This window comes from Bolinopsis microptera, chromosome 8 (assembly GCF_026151205.1).
Source record: "Bolinopsis microptera isolate Bmic1 chromosome 8, MBARI_Bmic_1.0, whole genome shotgun sequence".
In the NCBI taxonomy this organism is placed as follows: Eukaryota; Metazoa; Ctenophora; class Tentaculata; order Lobata; family Bolinopsidae; genus Bolinopsis; species Bolinopsis microptera.
In genome coordinates, this window is record NC_087079.1 from 17,411,048 (window position 1) to 17,427,968 (window position 16,921).

A 16,921-nucleotide genomic window follows, 5' to 3' on the forward strand; every position below is an offset into this window, starting at 1 on the left:
TGCTATTATATGCTATTATATGCTATTATATGCTATTATATGATATTATATGATATTATATGCTATTATTTGCGATTATTTTCAGTATTCATTCAGTATTCATTCAGTATTCATTCAGTATTCATTCAGTATTCATTCAGTATTCATTCAGTATTCATTCAGTATTCATTCAGTATTCATTCAGTATTCATTCAGTATCCATTCAGTATTCATTTAGTATTCATTCAGTATTCATTCAGTATTCGGCATTTATTCAGTATTTAGCGGATTTGTTCATGTGGAGTGTGGCACATCACAACAAAAGTACCTCCTTTCTAGATAAAGAGTATCGTGAGATTTGTCCATGTGGAGTGCGGCACACCACAACAAAGGTGCATTCTTCCTAGATCAAGAGAACCGTGAGGAGTATGGTATGAGGTGATGTTGTATTGAGTTACATTGTCGGGGGGGGGGGGGGGGTCAATTGTCGAGGGGTCAATTATCGAGGGGTCAATTATCGGGGGACAATTTTCGCCCACCCAATGGATTATATATGTGATCGAATGATATTACATGCGATTATATGCGATTATATGCTATTATATGCTATTATATGCTATTATATGCTATTATATGCTATTATATGCGATTATATGCTATTATATGCTATTATATGCTTTGAGAAAAGGTCTAAAAAGGTACGTTTTGTGACAACAGAAATCCAAGGTGATGTTTCACAACTACCAAATTGCAGGAAAAATCACCTGATACCTAAACCTGGCCAGCTGCATGCACCAGTAATCGACCGGGATTCCCGGTACCGGGGATCCCGGTACCGGGATTGACAATTTTGAGCTATTCCCGGTCCCGGTCCCGGTCAAATGCTGGTTTCTGTGCAATAAAATCGACAAGAGTATTAGCAGTTATCATTTGAAAGCAGAAATCAATGGTGCGCTGACTACTGGTTATGAATGATAATCCAGAAAGTGATAGATCTCGAAGATGATCTCCGTCTGACTAGTTGACGTAGAATTTACCATGATCTCCTTGTCCTGTCTGGTGTGGTCCTTTAATGTCCCCACTAGGAAGTATTCCTACATGTTGGGTGCAGTCTTTGGTAGACTCAAGAGTTACAGTTCCATCTCCAGGATGATGCTTGGCAATCAGCATGAAAATAAATCTTTGAAAAGATCTTTAATAGGTTGAATGCGTAAGTTGGATCATATTCACCCTGCTACTATATGCGATTATTTGCAATTATATGCAATTATTTGCGAGTATAAATAATAAAATGTGATTTTAAGAGATAATATACGTGATTATATATGTGATTAAATATATATAATTATATTATTATCGATTATATGCGATTATATGCTATTATATGCTATTTTGTGGAATTATTTTGCAATTATATGCGATTATTTGCAATTTTATGCCATTATATGCTATTATATGCGATTATATGCGATTATTTGCGATTTTATGCGATTATTGCTATATAATGGTTGTTGCATAGCATTATAAAACGTTTGTACTGCAGTTATGAATTCTGTAACCTGCTCATTCTGTGACAAGTCTTTTGCCAATAAATATAGTCTGTCCTCACACATTAGTAGGTATCATCGAGAGAACCGAGAGTCAGATGAAAGTTCTGCAATTTTACTGCCGCTGTCAAAAGCTAACTCAGATGTGACTGATGTCAAAATGGAGGGTCCTGATTCTGTATGTTCAGATGCTGATACAATAGTTTCTGAAGAATCTCAGCAAGGTGGTTCTAACTCTGATGTACCAGGTAGTGGTGATGATGAATTTAGTGGTGTAACAAGTAGCGATGATGAGTCCAACAAAGAATATAATGCTAAAGAGTTAGAATCTGATACTGACTGGCAACACGTAGGCAAGCGGAAAGGAGTACCAATCAAACAACCAAACAGTAAAAAGATATCGAGTTTACTTAAATCTCTAGACGTCCTGTTACAAAGTAAATTGTGTAAAGAGCAAAATAAATGTTTTGACATTTTATTCTCATACATGATGAAAACCGAATTGTTTGTTGTCTTGAAGCAGCGTTTAATTGACAGCGGAGAAGACCTAACAGATATTTTAAGTTTGGAAGAACGATCTCTATTGGATGCAGTTATCACCACTACAAGTCTATCTGATGTAAACAAACTGATGAACGAAAACACAACTATTGTCGATAAGATTCTCAAACTTTATCTGAATAAGTAGTTGGTGGAACTAACTACCTGTACTAGAACACCATTAACGTGCAACTGTTATACAATGATTCATGTACCCAATCTTACTCTTGATGATTTCAATTTATGATTATAATGTTGACAACAACAAATTATCAATTAAACGGTAGTTTTATTTGTCTCTCGAAATTTATCAAATTTATAACAAGCAAATTTAATAGTTAATAATAGTGAATGGTATGGAGCCTTAGCTACTCCCTAGACTCGACTTTGAACCCTGAACCTTTTGTGCAGAAGACGGATGTTCTAACCACTAGGCTACCTAACAGTTGTTATATCTTAAAGGGTGAAAATGTGGTTCAGATACTGTAGCTATTGCTTAAATGTCAGAAAATTGATGATAAGACTTGTAATTTCCAGGAGGTCGAGCGATGGTAACCCTACACCACATTTCGTTATGTCACCCTCTGCTTATTTGGAGTGGTGACTGGACCGGGGTAAATCGTGAAGAATCATTTGACCAGTAATCAAATAACAGGAACCTGCTTGGCAACCGTTTAATCTGACTTTAGATCCTTTAGACAGGATTATTGAATTATTCATCATGACGTTCTGACGGGTAATCAAGTGACTCCTGTCACGTGATCTCGAGGTTCAATAACATTCATGTCACATGATGCTTAAGCTAAACACGTGCCCGGTAATCAAATAACAGGAACCTGCTTGGCAACCGTTTAATCAGACTTTAGATCCTTTAGTCGGGATTATTGATTGATTCGTCATGACGTTCTGGCTCCTCATTGGTCAATCAAATGTCACGTGACCTTGACATTTGATTGACGAGCTTGTCACGTGGTTACATGACATGTGATCTGTCACGTGACGTGCTGTCACGTGACCTGGGGGCGTGCTGTGAGTGGCTGGGAGTCACTTGATGGCGGGCCTTCATACATTCCCTTCTACTACTTTATTTGACAGAATATTCCGTAGCAGGATGTGACTAGCCTAACAAATATCAAATCTCGAGTATAATATCTACAAGCGATGCTAAGAGTGTGAAGTGCAGATATGTGGTCAATGCTGAGTAACGCGGCGTACAGTACGCTAAACAACACAGTACTGTACACCACCCTTACTTACAATGTGGGTGCTTGGGCGCTCACTAGTCGGAATTGGTACGTTACCTTGGTTATCTTAGTTACCTTAGTTACCTTGGTAATCTTGGTTACCTTGGTTACCTTGGTAATCTTGGTTACCTTGGTAATCTTGGTTACCTTGGTAATCTTGGTTACCTTGGTTACATTGGTTACCTTGGTAATCTTAGTTACCTTAGTTACCTTAGTTACCTTGGTTACCTTGGTTACCTTGGTTACCTTTACACAACACTGTGTATTGATCATCATTACTGATCTTATTACGGTGATATTTTGTCGATCAAATAGTTCCTCGAATATTTTCCTGGCAATTATTTGTTATTAAATAACTGTAGTCAATAAATTAATCAATCAATCCTAAAGTTATCTCTCAGGTACAATTACATAGACAGTCACGTGATTTTGGGTGCTCTTCCTTTCTCATTTCTAAAAGAGAAGCTTGTACAGGAGGAAAATGTCGGGGCGATTATTTCTCTCAATATGCCGTGAGTTTTTATTGAAATTAAATGGTACGACACAATTGACATCATTACCAGTATAAAAAAACTTGATCAAACGGTCTGACGATTTTAAGAGTCCGTATCTTTTGTGTCAAGAAGAGAACAGTTCATAGATATTGAAGATTTAACTATTTTTATATTTTTTTGACAGATGTGAATTTTCCATTTGAGCCTCTTTGCTATTTGCTCACCAATTCTTTAGAAATTTGCTGACACCTGTACTTCCCTTCCAATAGTCATGAATTCTGACTTTGATCTGTCAGGGTTCGCATCATGTTAGGTACCCTCTCTGGAGGTACCCTCTCTGGAGGTACCCTCTCTGGAGGTACCCTCTCTGGAGGTACCCTCTCTGGAGGAACCCTCTCTGGAGGTACCCTCTCTGGAGGTACCCTCTCTGGAGGTACCCTCTCTGGAGGTACCCTCTCTGGAGGAACCCTCTCTGGAGGTACCCTCTCTGGAGGTACCCTCTCTGGAGGTACCCTCTCTGGAGGTACCCTCTCTGGAGGTACCCTCTCTGGAGGTACCCTCTCTGGAGGTACCCTCTCTGGAGGTACCCTCTCTGGAGGTACCCTCTCTGGAGGTACCCTCTCTGGAGGTACCCTCTCTGGAGGTACCCTCTCTGGAGGTACCCTCTCTGGAGGTACCCTCTCTGGAGGTACCCTCTCTGGAGGTACCCTCTCTGGAGGTACCCTCTCTGGAGGTACCCTCTCTGGAGGTACCCTCTCTGGAGGTACCCTCTCTGGAGGTACCCTCTCTGGAGGTACTGTTATATGTTTTATTCAACCAGATCATTAAGTTAATTAACAATAAACTAAATGTAGGTACGAGCGTCAGTACGTGACTACACCGACAGAAGAATGGCAGGAACTGGGCGTGGAGCACTTTAAAATAGATATCCCCGATTTCATATCAACTCCCACTGTCAGTCAAATGTGGGAGGTAAATGGCTGAATGGTACTACTTCTTTAATTATTTTACTCCCGCACAGTGTGCCTGTCCGTCAATTGGCAGAGATTTTTATTATTTCTCACTGATATGTGTTTCTGCAAATCGAAATCGGAATGCAAATGTATACGAAATCAATCAGCTGACTGTTTGTTAGCGGCTAACATTCTATCAAGAGAATTATTGCAGGGAATTGAGCTGATAAAAGCTAAGGCGGAGCTAGGACAGAGAACATATGTTCATTGTAAAGCAGGGAGGAGCAGAAGTGCTACAATGGTTACAGCCTACGTCATGCAGAAGTAAGTCGCCGGTGAATATCTCCGGATATGGGGGCCCACTGTCTGTGGTTCTGCAGTCTCATTACAAACACTCAGTGTAACAGGAAATGTAATTGATATCCCTCTTTGTGATATGACACTATCTCCTAACATTGTATCCCAGGTATGGTAAGACAGTGGAGGAGGGAGTTAAGTTTGTCACTGAGAAACGACCTCACGTTAAGTACACTGAGCTACAGTTGCAAACATTACACGACTTTGCGAACACTTTATCACCGCCACCAAACGGTGACCCTCAGTGACAATTTGAGGGATTTGTAACTAAATTATTTGTATGATCCGAGATTTTTTTCTTTTTCTCATAGCCGTGTTTGTGAAAGCGAATTTTATAAGAGATATTGCTCACACTAATAGGACTGTGTTGATCTTTAAGTCGTGTCTCTGCACTGCGCATAATCTTTTTTCCTTAGTCTCTTGCTGGACAAAAATAAAACTCTGCTCTAGTTGGTAAACATTAAAACCTACAATTTGCTTAAAATTAACGGGAGCTAATATTCTTCATTTTTAGTTTCATATCTGCTTTTTTAAATCACTAGTTTAATAGATGCGGATTCTCGTGGGGAGGTGATTTGTTTACTTTTACATGGAGGCTCTGCTCAGCAGGATACAGAGGTGATACATATTTTGTATTATGGAACGCTTATGTAATTCCTTCTTGTTACCCCCTTTGAAGGTCCCGAATTATTTTCTGAACGAAAGCTTACAAATAACCGAGAAATCGACCTTCTTATTAACTCATTTTTATGACTGTTCTTGACCTAAAATTGCACGAGAAATCGATTTAACTAGGTTTCATATAAACACCTAGTCCTGAAACCCAGCTAAATCGATTTCTCGTGCAACAAGAAGGAGTTATAAGCGTTCCATAATACAAAATGTGAATCACCTCTTTCTCCTGCTGAGCAGAGCCTCCATGTAAAAGTAAACAAATCACCTCCCCACAAGAATCCACATCTATAGATGGACAATATTTGTAATTCGAAATATTTTGATTGTTAGGTCATTTTTTTCTGTATTTTGCTAATAAATTCACGATATCAATTGAATTGTATTCTGGAGAATTCCTGCCATGCTATTATGCACTATTCAGTTTTCTAACACTGTTTTCCATAACTTAAATATTTTGTTGTAGCTAAGGCACTATGTAAGGAGAAACGCACCAGGAATCTATGTTAATCAGATAAACTGCCCAAGGATGTGATTTAGACGTTTTGCAACACGGTTAGTCGTATTTCGAAAGTTTTTCATTTCGTCCAGTAAAAAACTTGAATAACAATTTCAGAATGTGCCATAGGGAAATCGGTCGCACGACTTTGTTTGGTTTTTGTAAGGCGCCGCGACATTTACCTAGCAGAAGGAGAATAAGTCCACTATTATCTAAATTCTTACCATAGAATATATGCGCGCAAAGTCCGTAACGTAGTTTTCTTCTCGATTTCGTACACTTAAATCAAAATATTCGATATTATTAAAGTACTGAAGACAGCTTTCAGGGTGACCATGGGACGTCGGAAGAAGACATCGTCGCGCAGTTTATCCGAAACGGAACCGAGAAGTGTCAAGATTTTGCCAGAAGGTTCGATCGATGTGATAGAAGATCTTTCAGTCCTAACTGCGGAACAAGCAAGATACTTGCTCAGTCACTCCCATGTTCTGTCGGAAATATTCCAAGACAACACTCCAGGTTACATACAGGATTGTATTAATTTACTCAGTGGCGTGCTATCACTTGATTATACATTTTTAAAAATATATACGTGGCTTCTCCAAAAACTAAGTCGATGGGGACGCTTTTAATATGGTTTGGTTAACTTTCATCGTCTAAGAAGTCACCAGTTTCCATAAGCTTAAATTAATTTTGTAAATTACATAGACAATAACTGGGCGGTTGAGTAAACGTTTGCGCAGGTTTCAACATAGTACATCAAATCTGCAAAGAGGGGCACGCCGCCCTGCTGTGCGACATTCTGAAACTGATGAACCTGAATCTAGATACCCTTTACACGCTGGAGGCACAAGATCTAGAGTCTAAGTACACTGCGTTACACGATGCTATTTCTTATGGGAACATAAATTGTGCTGTGAAGTTGCTACAGTATGGTGCCTCTTTGTCAACTCCCGCTATAGATGGTTTTACTCCTCTTGATATCGCTGTTTGGAATCAATTTAAAAACGGATTTGTCCCCGAGAGCAAGAGCCTAAACGTTCTTACGTGGGGTACGAATTGTAATTACAATTTGGGACACAACCATGACGGTAATTTGAAGGTACCTGAAAAAGTTAAACGTTTCAACCGTGATAAATTCTCATCGTCGATCTGCAATGTGAACTTTGGGAAGTATCACACGCTTTTTTTAGATAAGGCAGGGAATGTTTATTCCTGTGGGTATGGTCAAGGAGGTAGACTCGGTTTGGGTTCTGAGCAAACATTCCTCGAGCCAACGTTAATTCCCGGCCTTAAAAATATTGTGAAGATATCATGCTCCAACGACCACTCTCTGGCCTTGTCTTCGGATGGTAAGGTTTATAGCTGGGGCATAAACACCCACCGGGTTCTTGGAATTCCCGAAGTTAAAAACCTTCTTAGACCTCAAATCGTCAGAGCTTCCTTCACTTTCGATAAAATTATCACAGTTAAAGCTGCCAAATATCACAGCATTCTAGTAGCAGCAGATCAGATTTACACTTTTGGTTTTAACGGAGGTCAGATCGGGCACATGTTTTCAGAGGAAGAGTACCAGATAGTCCCTAGAACAGTGACGAGATTACGTCACAAGCCAGGTGACAATCTCGGGAAGATAGCGCATGTTCATGCTAGTGCTGCAACCACTGTGGTAGGATTCGAAAACGGTGCCATCTTTGTTTGTAATCAATTTGACATTAAGAAAGTAGCAACCTTGAATAGGTTTGATCACTCGAAAGTGTTAAACTTTGATGCTAGTCAAGGCCAATCTTATCTGTCTGTTAAAACGAAGAAAATTCGAGTAACTGGCGGAAGCCTGGCCAGGCAACCAACATTGGAGACAACAAACAAAAAATCGAAACCGCTTCTCATCAGTATTCTAGATACAAACGGGCTGGTATTCTGCTGCATTCCGGAGATGTTTAAAAACGTGCTGCTCTATCACTGGGATGTGTATATGGAGAAGTTTCTGGTCTCTGATATCGCTGTGGGGAGTGGTTCTCTCCTCCTTCTCACTACGAACGGAGAGGTGTTCACATGTGACCCATATCCCACTTTAAAATCAGACAAGGAAATAAGGAGGGACCATTCTCACAAAACATGGTCATCAGCCAACACCAAGAAAAAAGAATCACTCCAAATGTTACGACCCATCAAGCTAGTTAAAAAAACCGGTCTTCATAACGGCACAAAAATTGTGTGCAACGGTTCTGGTCAGGTGAACGCATGCATTGTCCAGGACAGAATCTCCACCCTTGATTTTGTCCCTAGTGTAGAATCCTCGAGCTTTACCTCAGATGTTTCTGCTTTGTACGACAACGACGAAATCTACGAAACTGACATCACCATCTATTGTAAGTCTGGCAAACAGATATCTGCTCATAAAGCTCTTCTTGCTAATGCGTCTGAGAAACTGGCAATGCTGGTGGAAAGTGCTGAGACATCTGGTAATTCCTACATAGAGCTCGCTCTTACTGATGAGATTGTGACATCTATGCTGGAGATAATTTACATGATCACTATGCCAGTTAAAGGCGAAACCAAACATCCTCTACTTCTAGGCGGATTAGTTAATGTGAGCCGATGCGATAAAATAGAAAGGAACTCCATCAGAGATTTGTGCGACGTGGTGTTAGTGTCCGAGGAGGGGATTAAGTTTCAGTGTCATCGGTTTATTTTAGCTGCTAGGGTAGATTATTTCATGACACACTTCATGGTTAACTCCAGATGGGGGGCTGTGAGCTTGAACCAAGAAATCCCTGTTAATTCTAACAAGAGAACACTCAGCGATTTCATCTATTACATTTACACGGACACGTTTCCTCAAAAGAGCTCCTTCGAAAGTTTGATGCTACTTCTGCGATTGTCAGATCAATATTTGGTGAGTAGATTGAAGTCTTTTTGCGAAGTCTCTATAGTCGCATTTATAACGGAAGAAAATATAATTCATATCCTACGAACAGCTAACGATTACAACGCCCACAATTTGCGTGCTGTCTGCCTCCACATAATAGCCATGAACTTGCCTTTCTACTTGGAACATCGTTTGTTGGACAGCTTAGAAGAGGAAATCCTTGAGCAACTTGACAACGTTTATAAAGAAGTCGTCTTGTTTCATCTCACGAGATCTCCTAATAAAGATTACAGTGTGAAGGAGTATTTGAAATGTATGGTGGAGGTTATCAGACCGGTGGAGGTGGTTGAGCCTGTCGTGAAGACTCCAATCAAAGGGTTACCTGATCGACTTGATGAGTATGTGAGCGATGGTGAAGAAGGAGAATTGTTAAACTTCGTTTTAGATCAGCCTCCGAATGTTATTCCAACTTCTGAAGTGGTAATATCGAGTTCATCCCCCCAATTTCCTTCAACCTCAACAAGTCCTCAGGAATTCGTTGTTCCGCACATAACTCCTTTAGAAGTCAACATCAACAGGAAACTAAATGATAAAATGCTTAAAACTGTTGCAGTTGTTTCTGAAGCTCCGAAACAACAGGCTGGAAATCCTTCACTGACTCCAGCCGGAACACCTCCGTCTGTCCAAAATAACCAGACATCTCGATCATGGGGTGAATCTAACAGTAACCAAACATCTCGATCATGGGGTGTATCTAACAGTGGTCCTCCAAAACTTAACCGTTCTCTCAGTGAGATCATTGAGGAAGAAAAACGTGAGAAACAGTTGCAAAAGAAGAACAAGGAAGCGCAAAGAGATAAAGCCAAGTTAGAAGCCCAGAAACCGTTTGCAAAAGCTGGAAAACTTGACAAAAACAGAGAAATTTCAAGACCGTCCAGTGCGCCGTGGGGTACTGTTCCGGGTACTCCAGCCGTCTCACTGAAGGACATTATGACCACCGAGAACGGTTCTCCTGGTTTCAAACTGAGAAACCCCTCTCCCGGGAAAACTGCGAAGAGCCTGTCTCCAGCTCACCATACTTCAAACCCTAAATCGCCTCTGAAGCAGAGCACACCCGAACCCAGAGTCAAGTCAGAAACTTTCGATTTCACGACAGACCGCCAGGTTCATAGTTTGCGATCTATCATGGAAGCTGAACAAGAATCTTCAAAAAATATTCTTTCCAAGTCCTTCTCTAGGCCACTAGAAGTTATACAGATTGAGGAACGAGCGATTCAGGAGTTAAGAGAGTTATATAAGGTGGATGATTGTGTCAATGAGTTCATTACTATTAGAGCTGTTTCTGAGGAAAGCGTGGCCCGTCCTGCTTGGGGCAAGAACCAACTTTTGAATTTTTAATTATTGTAATTGTTCTTAAGAATTCCGTTTTATTCTTCACATTGTTGAGTCTTGGTTAAATTACTTGTTTTATCTGGCATGTTATTTTTAGGGCGAATGATTATATACTTAAGGGGGCATACACCAAAACAGTGGTTTGTGCCGTCCAGACCAAATGACCTCATAGGCAGTTCAGTGACCTTCTAGCGCACCGTTTCCACACCAAAAAAAATTATTTTGAGAATACCCATTTTTGTAATCGACCATTTCCTGGTTAAGAGTGCATTTTCGGAAAAAATTATTTTGTGGTTGAGACGCTATAAGTTAATCATTTCTTGCGGTATCGGGTTTAAATTTTGCTCGCCGTTTATTCACATCTATTTCAAGGTGTGTGTAAAATCTTGATATCGTATCTAAAAAGGCTGGTGTGTTATGAATTTTTAAAGTCAAAAAGCTAAAATTGTCCTTTTCAGGCTTATTTTAACAAAAAGTCAGTCAGGGAAGATCGGATTATTTGATGCTTGACATCAAATTGTTCTCTGAATTCTGGCGCAGTTTTTGATGCCCTCAAAAATGTTTTTACTCATTCACCTTCTGATCTATTGGACCTCAAAGCCAAACAACAAATTAAGACACATTTTTTGTTTTTAATATTTACCGATTTTTCCAAAATTTTGATAGGAATGTGCTAGTGACTTTTTGAAGGGTGCAAAATAACCGCAACTAGCACATTTATATATGAGTTATGAACAAAAAAACACCATAAAATGCTTCCCTTTGAAGTTATGGGAGAAAATGTGATTTTTTGGCTTTGCAGATAAAAAATCACATTTTCTCCCATAACTTCAAAGGGAAGCATTTTAGGGTGTTTTTTTGTTCATAACTCATATATAAATGTGCTAGTTGCGGTTATTTTTCACCCTTCAAAAAGTCACTAGCACATTCCTATCGAAATTTTGGAAAAATCGGTAAATATTAAAAACGAAAAATGTGCCTAAATTTGTTGTTTGGCTTTGAGGTCCAATAGATCAGAAGGTGAATGAGTAAAAACATTTTTGAGGGCATCAAAAACTGCGCCAGAATTCAGAGAACAATTTGATGTCAAGCATCAAATAATCCGATCTTCCCTGACTGACTTTTTGTTAAAATAAGCCTGAAAAGGACAATTTTAGCTTTTTGACTTTAAAAATTCATAACACACCAGCCTTTTTAGATACGATATCAAGATTTTACACACACCTTGAAATAGATGTGAATAAACGGCGAGCAAAATTTAAACCCGATACCGCAAGAAATGATTAACTTATAGCGTCTCAACCACAAAATAATTTTTTCCGAAAATGCACTCTTAACCAGGAAATGGTCGATTACAAAAATGGGTATTCTCAAAATAATTTTTTTTGGTGTGGAAACGGTGCGCTAGAAGGTCACTGAACTGCCTATGAGGTCATTTGGTCTGGACAGATTTGGTGTATGCCCCCTTAAAGACGTGATTGATAACTTGGGTTTAGATATTTCAGAAATTGTTGAATATTGTTTCATCAGAAAGTTTTTTAATTAACAGTCAAACTAGCTTGAAACCGTTTCAAATACATGGCTTGTCACTTCAAAGGGGTGCATTGACAATTTGACATTCGACAATTTATATGTATTTAAAATTTCCGTCGTTTTCGCAACAACATTTTCGTGACAAATTCGAAATTCGACCTTTACAACATACAACAGAGAATCATAAAATCATAAAAATGGACGTTGATGATCCCCTAATTGTTATTGTAGAGGTGTAGATCCTGAATCTGGTCTATACTCTAAACTGTGCCTAACCTGACAAATCTCAGATAAGGTATGTCGTCCGCGGTAGCAGAATCTGCAAAGATTCCGCGTCCTGTTATGAAAGGTCGTCATGAAAAGCACTTGGCAAAAGGTCTGTTGATTTACTGTATTACACTTGCTGTATTACTCTGTGCGTTCTCAATTCTTTAAAGGGAAAATAACATAATAAGGAAAAATTATTGTTTAAAGTGTAAATTAATGCCACTTGTAACGGATGGATTTAACGAATGTATTTAGTAATGATATCTATCGTCAGGTATCGCACTTTCTCTAGGAGCTGCCAGCATCAGTGGCGCTCTTTTTGCTTACTACGGTATCTACAAACATCATATTTGGTGGATGAAGTACTGGGGAAACTTTGACCACGAAGCTAGGAAAGAAAGAATCTCTGTTAGTATAAAGTTCATCAGTTTTTACTAGTTATAGAACAAGCTTTCATCTTTGATTTTTGACTCTCCAAAACTTTGAACTTTCATATCATCCTTCTTAGGTCAAATTTAACACGTGTTTCATTTTCGTTTCCCCAATCTCACATATCATTTAAAGCTCACCCCCCTCTTTCAGGTAAACGAGGATGTGTATTTCCAGAAGTGGGAGTACTGGTGGAGAACTGGAGAGTGGGTTGGTAACGGTCACGTGGTCCCTCCAGCACTCCCCCTCGGCACCGCCCTCGGAGCTCATCCTCGGCTCATCCGCAAGGAATAATGACCACAGCTACTTTTTGGTACAGGATTGAGCCTGACAAGAGACTCTTAATTGTAAAGTGACAGTACGGGATCGGAACATAATTTAGGTTTTAAAATTCGTGGTGTCATCGGAGATTGTACATACGGTTATCTTAGTTTCCCCACCTTTCGTTTCTAACTTATTCATCAAACTTCGTATCTAGTTTAGAGATAATTTGATTGTGATCACATCTAAATTTGTTACCTCAGATGTTTTATTGATTCAGAGAATTATATAACTCGATGTACTTCTCAATCTGCCAAGATACAAACATCCACCCCCGCAGTACAATTTCCTACATAAATGTGAACCCTCACTTATCCTCTTAGCATTGGTGTCCTATATACAAACTTATGATTTTCTTGTGCTGTGGCGATATTTAATTCGTGCTGATTCCGTCTATCCTTACTCCCTTATCTCATCAGTAGATATGTCAGGAGTAGCGATTGTGTCAGGATGCCGTACCCCCATAGGAGACTTCAACAAGTCCTTGAGCAGTATTAGTCCGGCAGAGTTGGGAGGAATTGCCATATCTGGTGCTCTGAGCAGAGCTCGAGTGGAGCCCACCGAGGTGGGCCTCTGTGTAATGGGACAGGTCCTCTATGCTGGTGAAGGTTGGTTTTATCATGTTTCTTCTTTAGAGGAGACCACGAGATACTGAAATGATATTATTTTCCACCTCATCTGTTTACATAACGTTTCCACGGTGACTGAGTGATATAAAGTGGGCCCTAAAGTTGACACCCCTCTGCAGGACAGTGTCCGGCTCGTCAGGCAGCGGTGAGGGCTGGCATTCCTCACAGTGTTCCCTCTTTTAACGTTAACATGGTGTGTGGTAGCGGCATGGTAGCTATTGTCAACGCTCACAATCATATTCTGCTCAATCCTAACGGTTTGTTTTGTTTGTTGTATTTAATGAATTTTTTTTCGACGTTTTGCGCACAACGTCCATTAATTAATTTACTCCAGAACTTTGTACTCCTACTTTAAGACGTGCACTTTTGAACCGCCAAATAACGGTTAATTAACTCACGTGATCGTTTCAGATATCGTCGTGGCAGGAGGACAGGAAAGTATGAGTAGAGCTCCTCATTTAATGCAAATCAGATCTCCTAAACCTATGGGGAATACTGAATGTAAGGTGATTTCCATTACAATTTGTTTATCTTGCTATGTTTCCGTTAAAAACATGAACAATTGTTGAATACTAGAATATACAATGATATAGCAAACTGGAAATAGATAAATTTACCAAGAAAAGAACTTGTGGTTACAATCTAGTCTTCTTCAGGATTCGATGGTGCACGATGCGTTGACCTGTCCTTTCAATCAATACCACATGGGTATTACTGCTGAGAATGTTGCTGAAAAGTATGAGATTTCCAGACATGATCAGGTGACTTTACTCAAACACAAGGAAATATTTTCTCGTGAACTTTGAATAATTTTTTACATGCCGTCCAATGCGACGCGGCCTTTCGAAGCTGTTGCAAAGATCTACACTTTGTGGCAGTCAAAAAAGAGCCTAAAGAAAACACCCAGCAAACCTAACAGGTCACAATCTGTCAAGTAGCAGATTGTATCACCCAAGGCGTGCACAAATCCAACGTACATAAACCCAACTCATGTATGCATCCTCACTTACCTACACCTACATATTTCTAATGAACGATTAAGATACAAACAGGTCAGAACAATTTTCACCGGTTCGTTATGATGTCCCCGTATTCCAGGACACGTTTGCTGCCTTATCCCAAACCAGAGCAAACGAGGCAATGAATAACGGCATCTTTTCTGATGAGATAGTTCCTGTCAAAATCACGACTCGCAAGGTATTTTAATTAAAGAGAACAACCCACAAATAGCATTGTACACTTCGATTTGTCATAAGAACCAAGCGAGGATTAATTGTGTCTTCGTAAGAGTAACAAGTTTTTTGGTTGCAGGCAACTACCATGATGGAAAAAGACGAGCACCCCAGAGAGACTACACTTGATGGACTTAAAAAACTGAGACCCTGCTTTAAAACGGATGGCACTGTTACCCCTGGGAACTGCTCCAGTATTAATGACGGTTAGTAGTTCGCAAATGTTTACGAATTACTGAACATTTGAATTACCCTTCAGAAGTGTGCTCGTTAAACAAATGGGCAAACATCTAATAAGTTTATAAAACGTATTATAAAATAATGTCGACTGTGAAATTGTGAATTAGACCCATTTAACAGGCCCTCTCCCTTTACCTGAACTTGTCCTGTAATAACTGTATTTCATCAGGAGGATCGGCATGTGTTCTTATGTCACGTGATCTGACGTCATCACGTGGTGCGGAGACTCTGGGATACATCGTCTCCTCCGCCATGGTGGGTTGTGATCCCGCCTTCATGGGAATGGGACCTGTTCCTGCTGTGCGAGCTGCTATTGAAAAGGTAACTGGAGTAATTATAGCGGTGTCCGAGGAACAGAGATAAGGATGGGGGGGGGGGGGGGGCGAAATAAGAGATTAATAATAGTTTTCCCAGTTTTGTGTACTCGATTAAAAAATCAAACTGTTAATGATAATAAAAACAACGCTCACTTTAGGCAGGTTGGCGACTGGAAGATGTTGATCTGTTTGAGATAAACGAGGCGTTTGCTGCTCAATCTGTAGCTGTTGTTAAAGAACTTGGAATCCCTGTTACCAAAGTTAACATCAACGGAGGTGCTATTGCTTTAGGTGGGTGATGGTTGGGAGGGGGAGCGGAGGGGGGGGGGGGGATAGTTTATAACATTTTCGTTGAAATAATTTCTCCTAAATCAAACCTTCCTTCTTAAACTTCAGGTGATTATAATTGAATATTCTCTCAGGGCACCCCGTCGGAGTATCTGGAAACAGGATCGTGATAACACTTCTGTACAGTCTAGCTAGATTGGGACTAAAACGGGGCGTTGCTTCTCTGTGTATCGGTGGGGGTATGGGCATTGCTCTATGTTTGGAAAGAGAAGTGAACTAATGCTTTTTGGACTGAAATTATACAACAGTTGATATTCATATATAAATATATTTGAGAATTCAGATTTTTGTTAGATTTACAGAATTAGATAGTTTGGTTTTCTTTTACATAAATCTCTAGTATAAAGGAGACCCTGGTCATTATGTTAATATTATTATAAAGATTGAAGTTGTGGCAGATGTTTTGGGGAGACCATATGTTCGTTCAGTAATGAGTGCATTTTTAACAAGGATTCTGCAATATTCGTTCAATAAGCAGTGCTTTTATTTATTTATCGTTTTGTAGGGGTATAATTGATTCAATGTTTTCTGTTGGTAGATTCTGTTCGAATTTCATCTACTTTAATGGAATTGTTTTATTTCTTTAACAAGAAATACAATGCTCTCTTTCATTAATACAAAGAGAAAGCCACCTGGACCGGTTAATAGCTAGTTAGTATTAAGTATGACGGTTTAAAAGATATGGCTTTGTTGTGGGAATTCCTAAGATGAAATTGGTGCTATAAAAACTCATGTTTTCAACTGTTGGTCTTTATCTTAAGGACTAAATGAAAATAGTATGAAGTATACAACTCCAGTCGAATCGTCCAATAATGCTAGAGAGGCGAAAAGCCGCGCGCGCATCAGTCAACACTGGCTGCAGAAAAAGGTCGTCTTTCTAGTAAGATTCTACAGCGCGCTCCGCTTATGTGAATTTCATTGCAAGAGTGATACCGATTAGTGGCTACTTCGCCTATTTACCAAATTAGTTTGGTTTTAGCGACTCTTACATTAGCAATTGTGTAAAGAAGCTATCTCGAAACTGATGGGTTAAACAATGCTCAATTTCACAGCTAA

At 39.6% G+C, this 16,921-nt stretch overlaps 3 protein-coding genes across 4 annotated transcripts; all 3 read left to right on the forward strand.

Annotated features, from left to right (window-relative positions):
- The first annotated feature begins 3,177 nt into the window (after positions 1-3,177).
- On the forward strand, positions 3,178-5,447 carry LOC134819299 (phosphatidylglycerophosphatase and protein-tyrosine phosphatase 1-like). The gene is made up of 5 exons (XM_063829184.1): positions 3,178-3,358; positions 3,712-3,822; positions 4,659-4,776; positions 4,972-5,081; positions 5,224-5,447. Exons 1-5 carry the CDS (start codon positions 3,252-3,254, stop codon positions 5,360-5,362), a joined length of 585 nt encoding a protein of 194 aa, XP_063685254.1. The 5' UTR covers positions 3,178-3,251; the 3' UTR covers positions 5,363-5,447.
- Positions 5,448-6,229: 782 nt separating this feature from the next.
- On the forward strand, positions 6,230-10,693 carry LOC134819298 (inhibitor of Bruton tyrosine kinase-like). 2 transcript variants are annotated; one of them, XM_063829182.1, is made up of 3 exons: positions 6,230-6,341; positions 6,614-6,804; positions 7,029-10,693. In XM_063829182.1, exons 2-3 carry the CDS (start codon positions 6,621-6,623, stop codon positions 10,553-10,555), a joined length of 3,711 nt encoding a protein of 1,236 aa, XP_063685252.1. In that variant the 5' UTR covers positions 6,230-6,341; positions 6,614-6,620; the 3' UTR covers positions 10,556-10,693. The 2 variants fall into 2 exon arrangements, with proteins under 2 accessions (XP_063685252.1, XP_063685253.1); XM_063829183.1 differs by having other exon boundaries at positions 6,607-6,804; positions 7,029-10,667.
- Positions 10,694-12,370: 1,677 nt separating this feature from the next.
- Positions 12,371-16,430, forward strand: LOC134819693 (acetyl-CoA acetyltransferase-like). The gene is made up of 11 exons (XM_063829777.1): positions 12,371-12,458; positions 12,624-12,757; positions 12,932-13,707; positions 13,848-13,985; positions 14,140-14,234; positions 14,385-14,489; positions 14,827-14,925; positions 15,040-15,166; positions 15,370-15,521; positions 15,676-15,808; positions 15,940-16,430. Exons 3-11 carry the CDS (start codon positions 13,524-13,526, stop codon positions 16,083-16,085), a joined length of 1,179 nt encoding a protein of 392 aa, XP_063685847.1. The 5' UTR covers positions 12,371-12,458; positions 12,624-12,757; positions 12,932-13,523; the 3' UTR covers positions 16,086-16,430.
- The last annotated feature ends 491 nt before the right edge of the window (positions 16,431-16,921 follow it).

What these genes read in the sequence shown, in the direction of transcription:
- LOC134819298 (XM_063829182.1), top strand. Translation starts at nt 6,621, where the DNA reads ATGGGACGTCGGAAGAAGACATCGTCGCGCAGTTTATCCGAAACGGAA. An exon ending in ATTCCAAGACAACACTCCAG is followed by an intron (nt 6,805 to 7,028) that starts GTTACATACAGG and finishes ACGTTTGCGCAG; the next exon opens with GTTTCAACATAGTACATCAA.
- LOC134819693 (XM_063829777.1), top strand. Translation starts at nt 13,524, where the DNA reads ATGTCAGGAGTAGCGATTGTGTCAGGATGCCGTACCCCCATAGGAGAC. An exon ending in AGATTTCCAGACATGATCAG is followed by an intron (nt 14,490 to 14,826) that starts GTGACTTTACTC and finishes CCCGTATTCCAG; the next exon opens with GACACGTTTGCTGCCTTATC. An exon ending in TCAAAATCACGACTCGCAAG is followed by an intron (nt 14,926 to 15,039) that starts GTATTTTAATTA and finishes TTTTGGTTGCAG; the next exon opens with GCAACTACCATGATGGAAAA.
- LOC134819299 (XM_063829184.1), top strand. Translation starts at nt 3,252, where the DNA reads ATGTGGTCAATGCTGAGTAACGCGGCGTACAGTACGCTAAACAACACA. An exon ending in GCGCTCACTAGTCGGAATTG is followed by an intron (nt 3,359 to 3,711) that starts GTACGTTACCTT and finishes GTTATCTCTCAG; the next exon opens with GTACAATTACATAGACAGTC. An exon ending in ACAGCCTACGTCATGCAGAA is followed by an intron (nt 5,082 to 5,223) that starts GTAAGTCGCCGG and finishes ATTGTATCCCAG; the next exon opens with GTATGGTAAGACAGTGGAGG.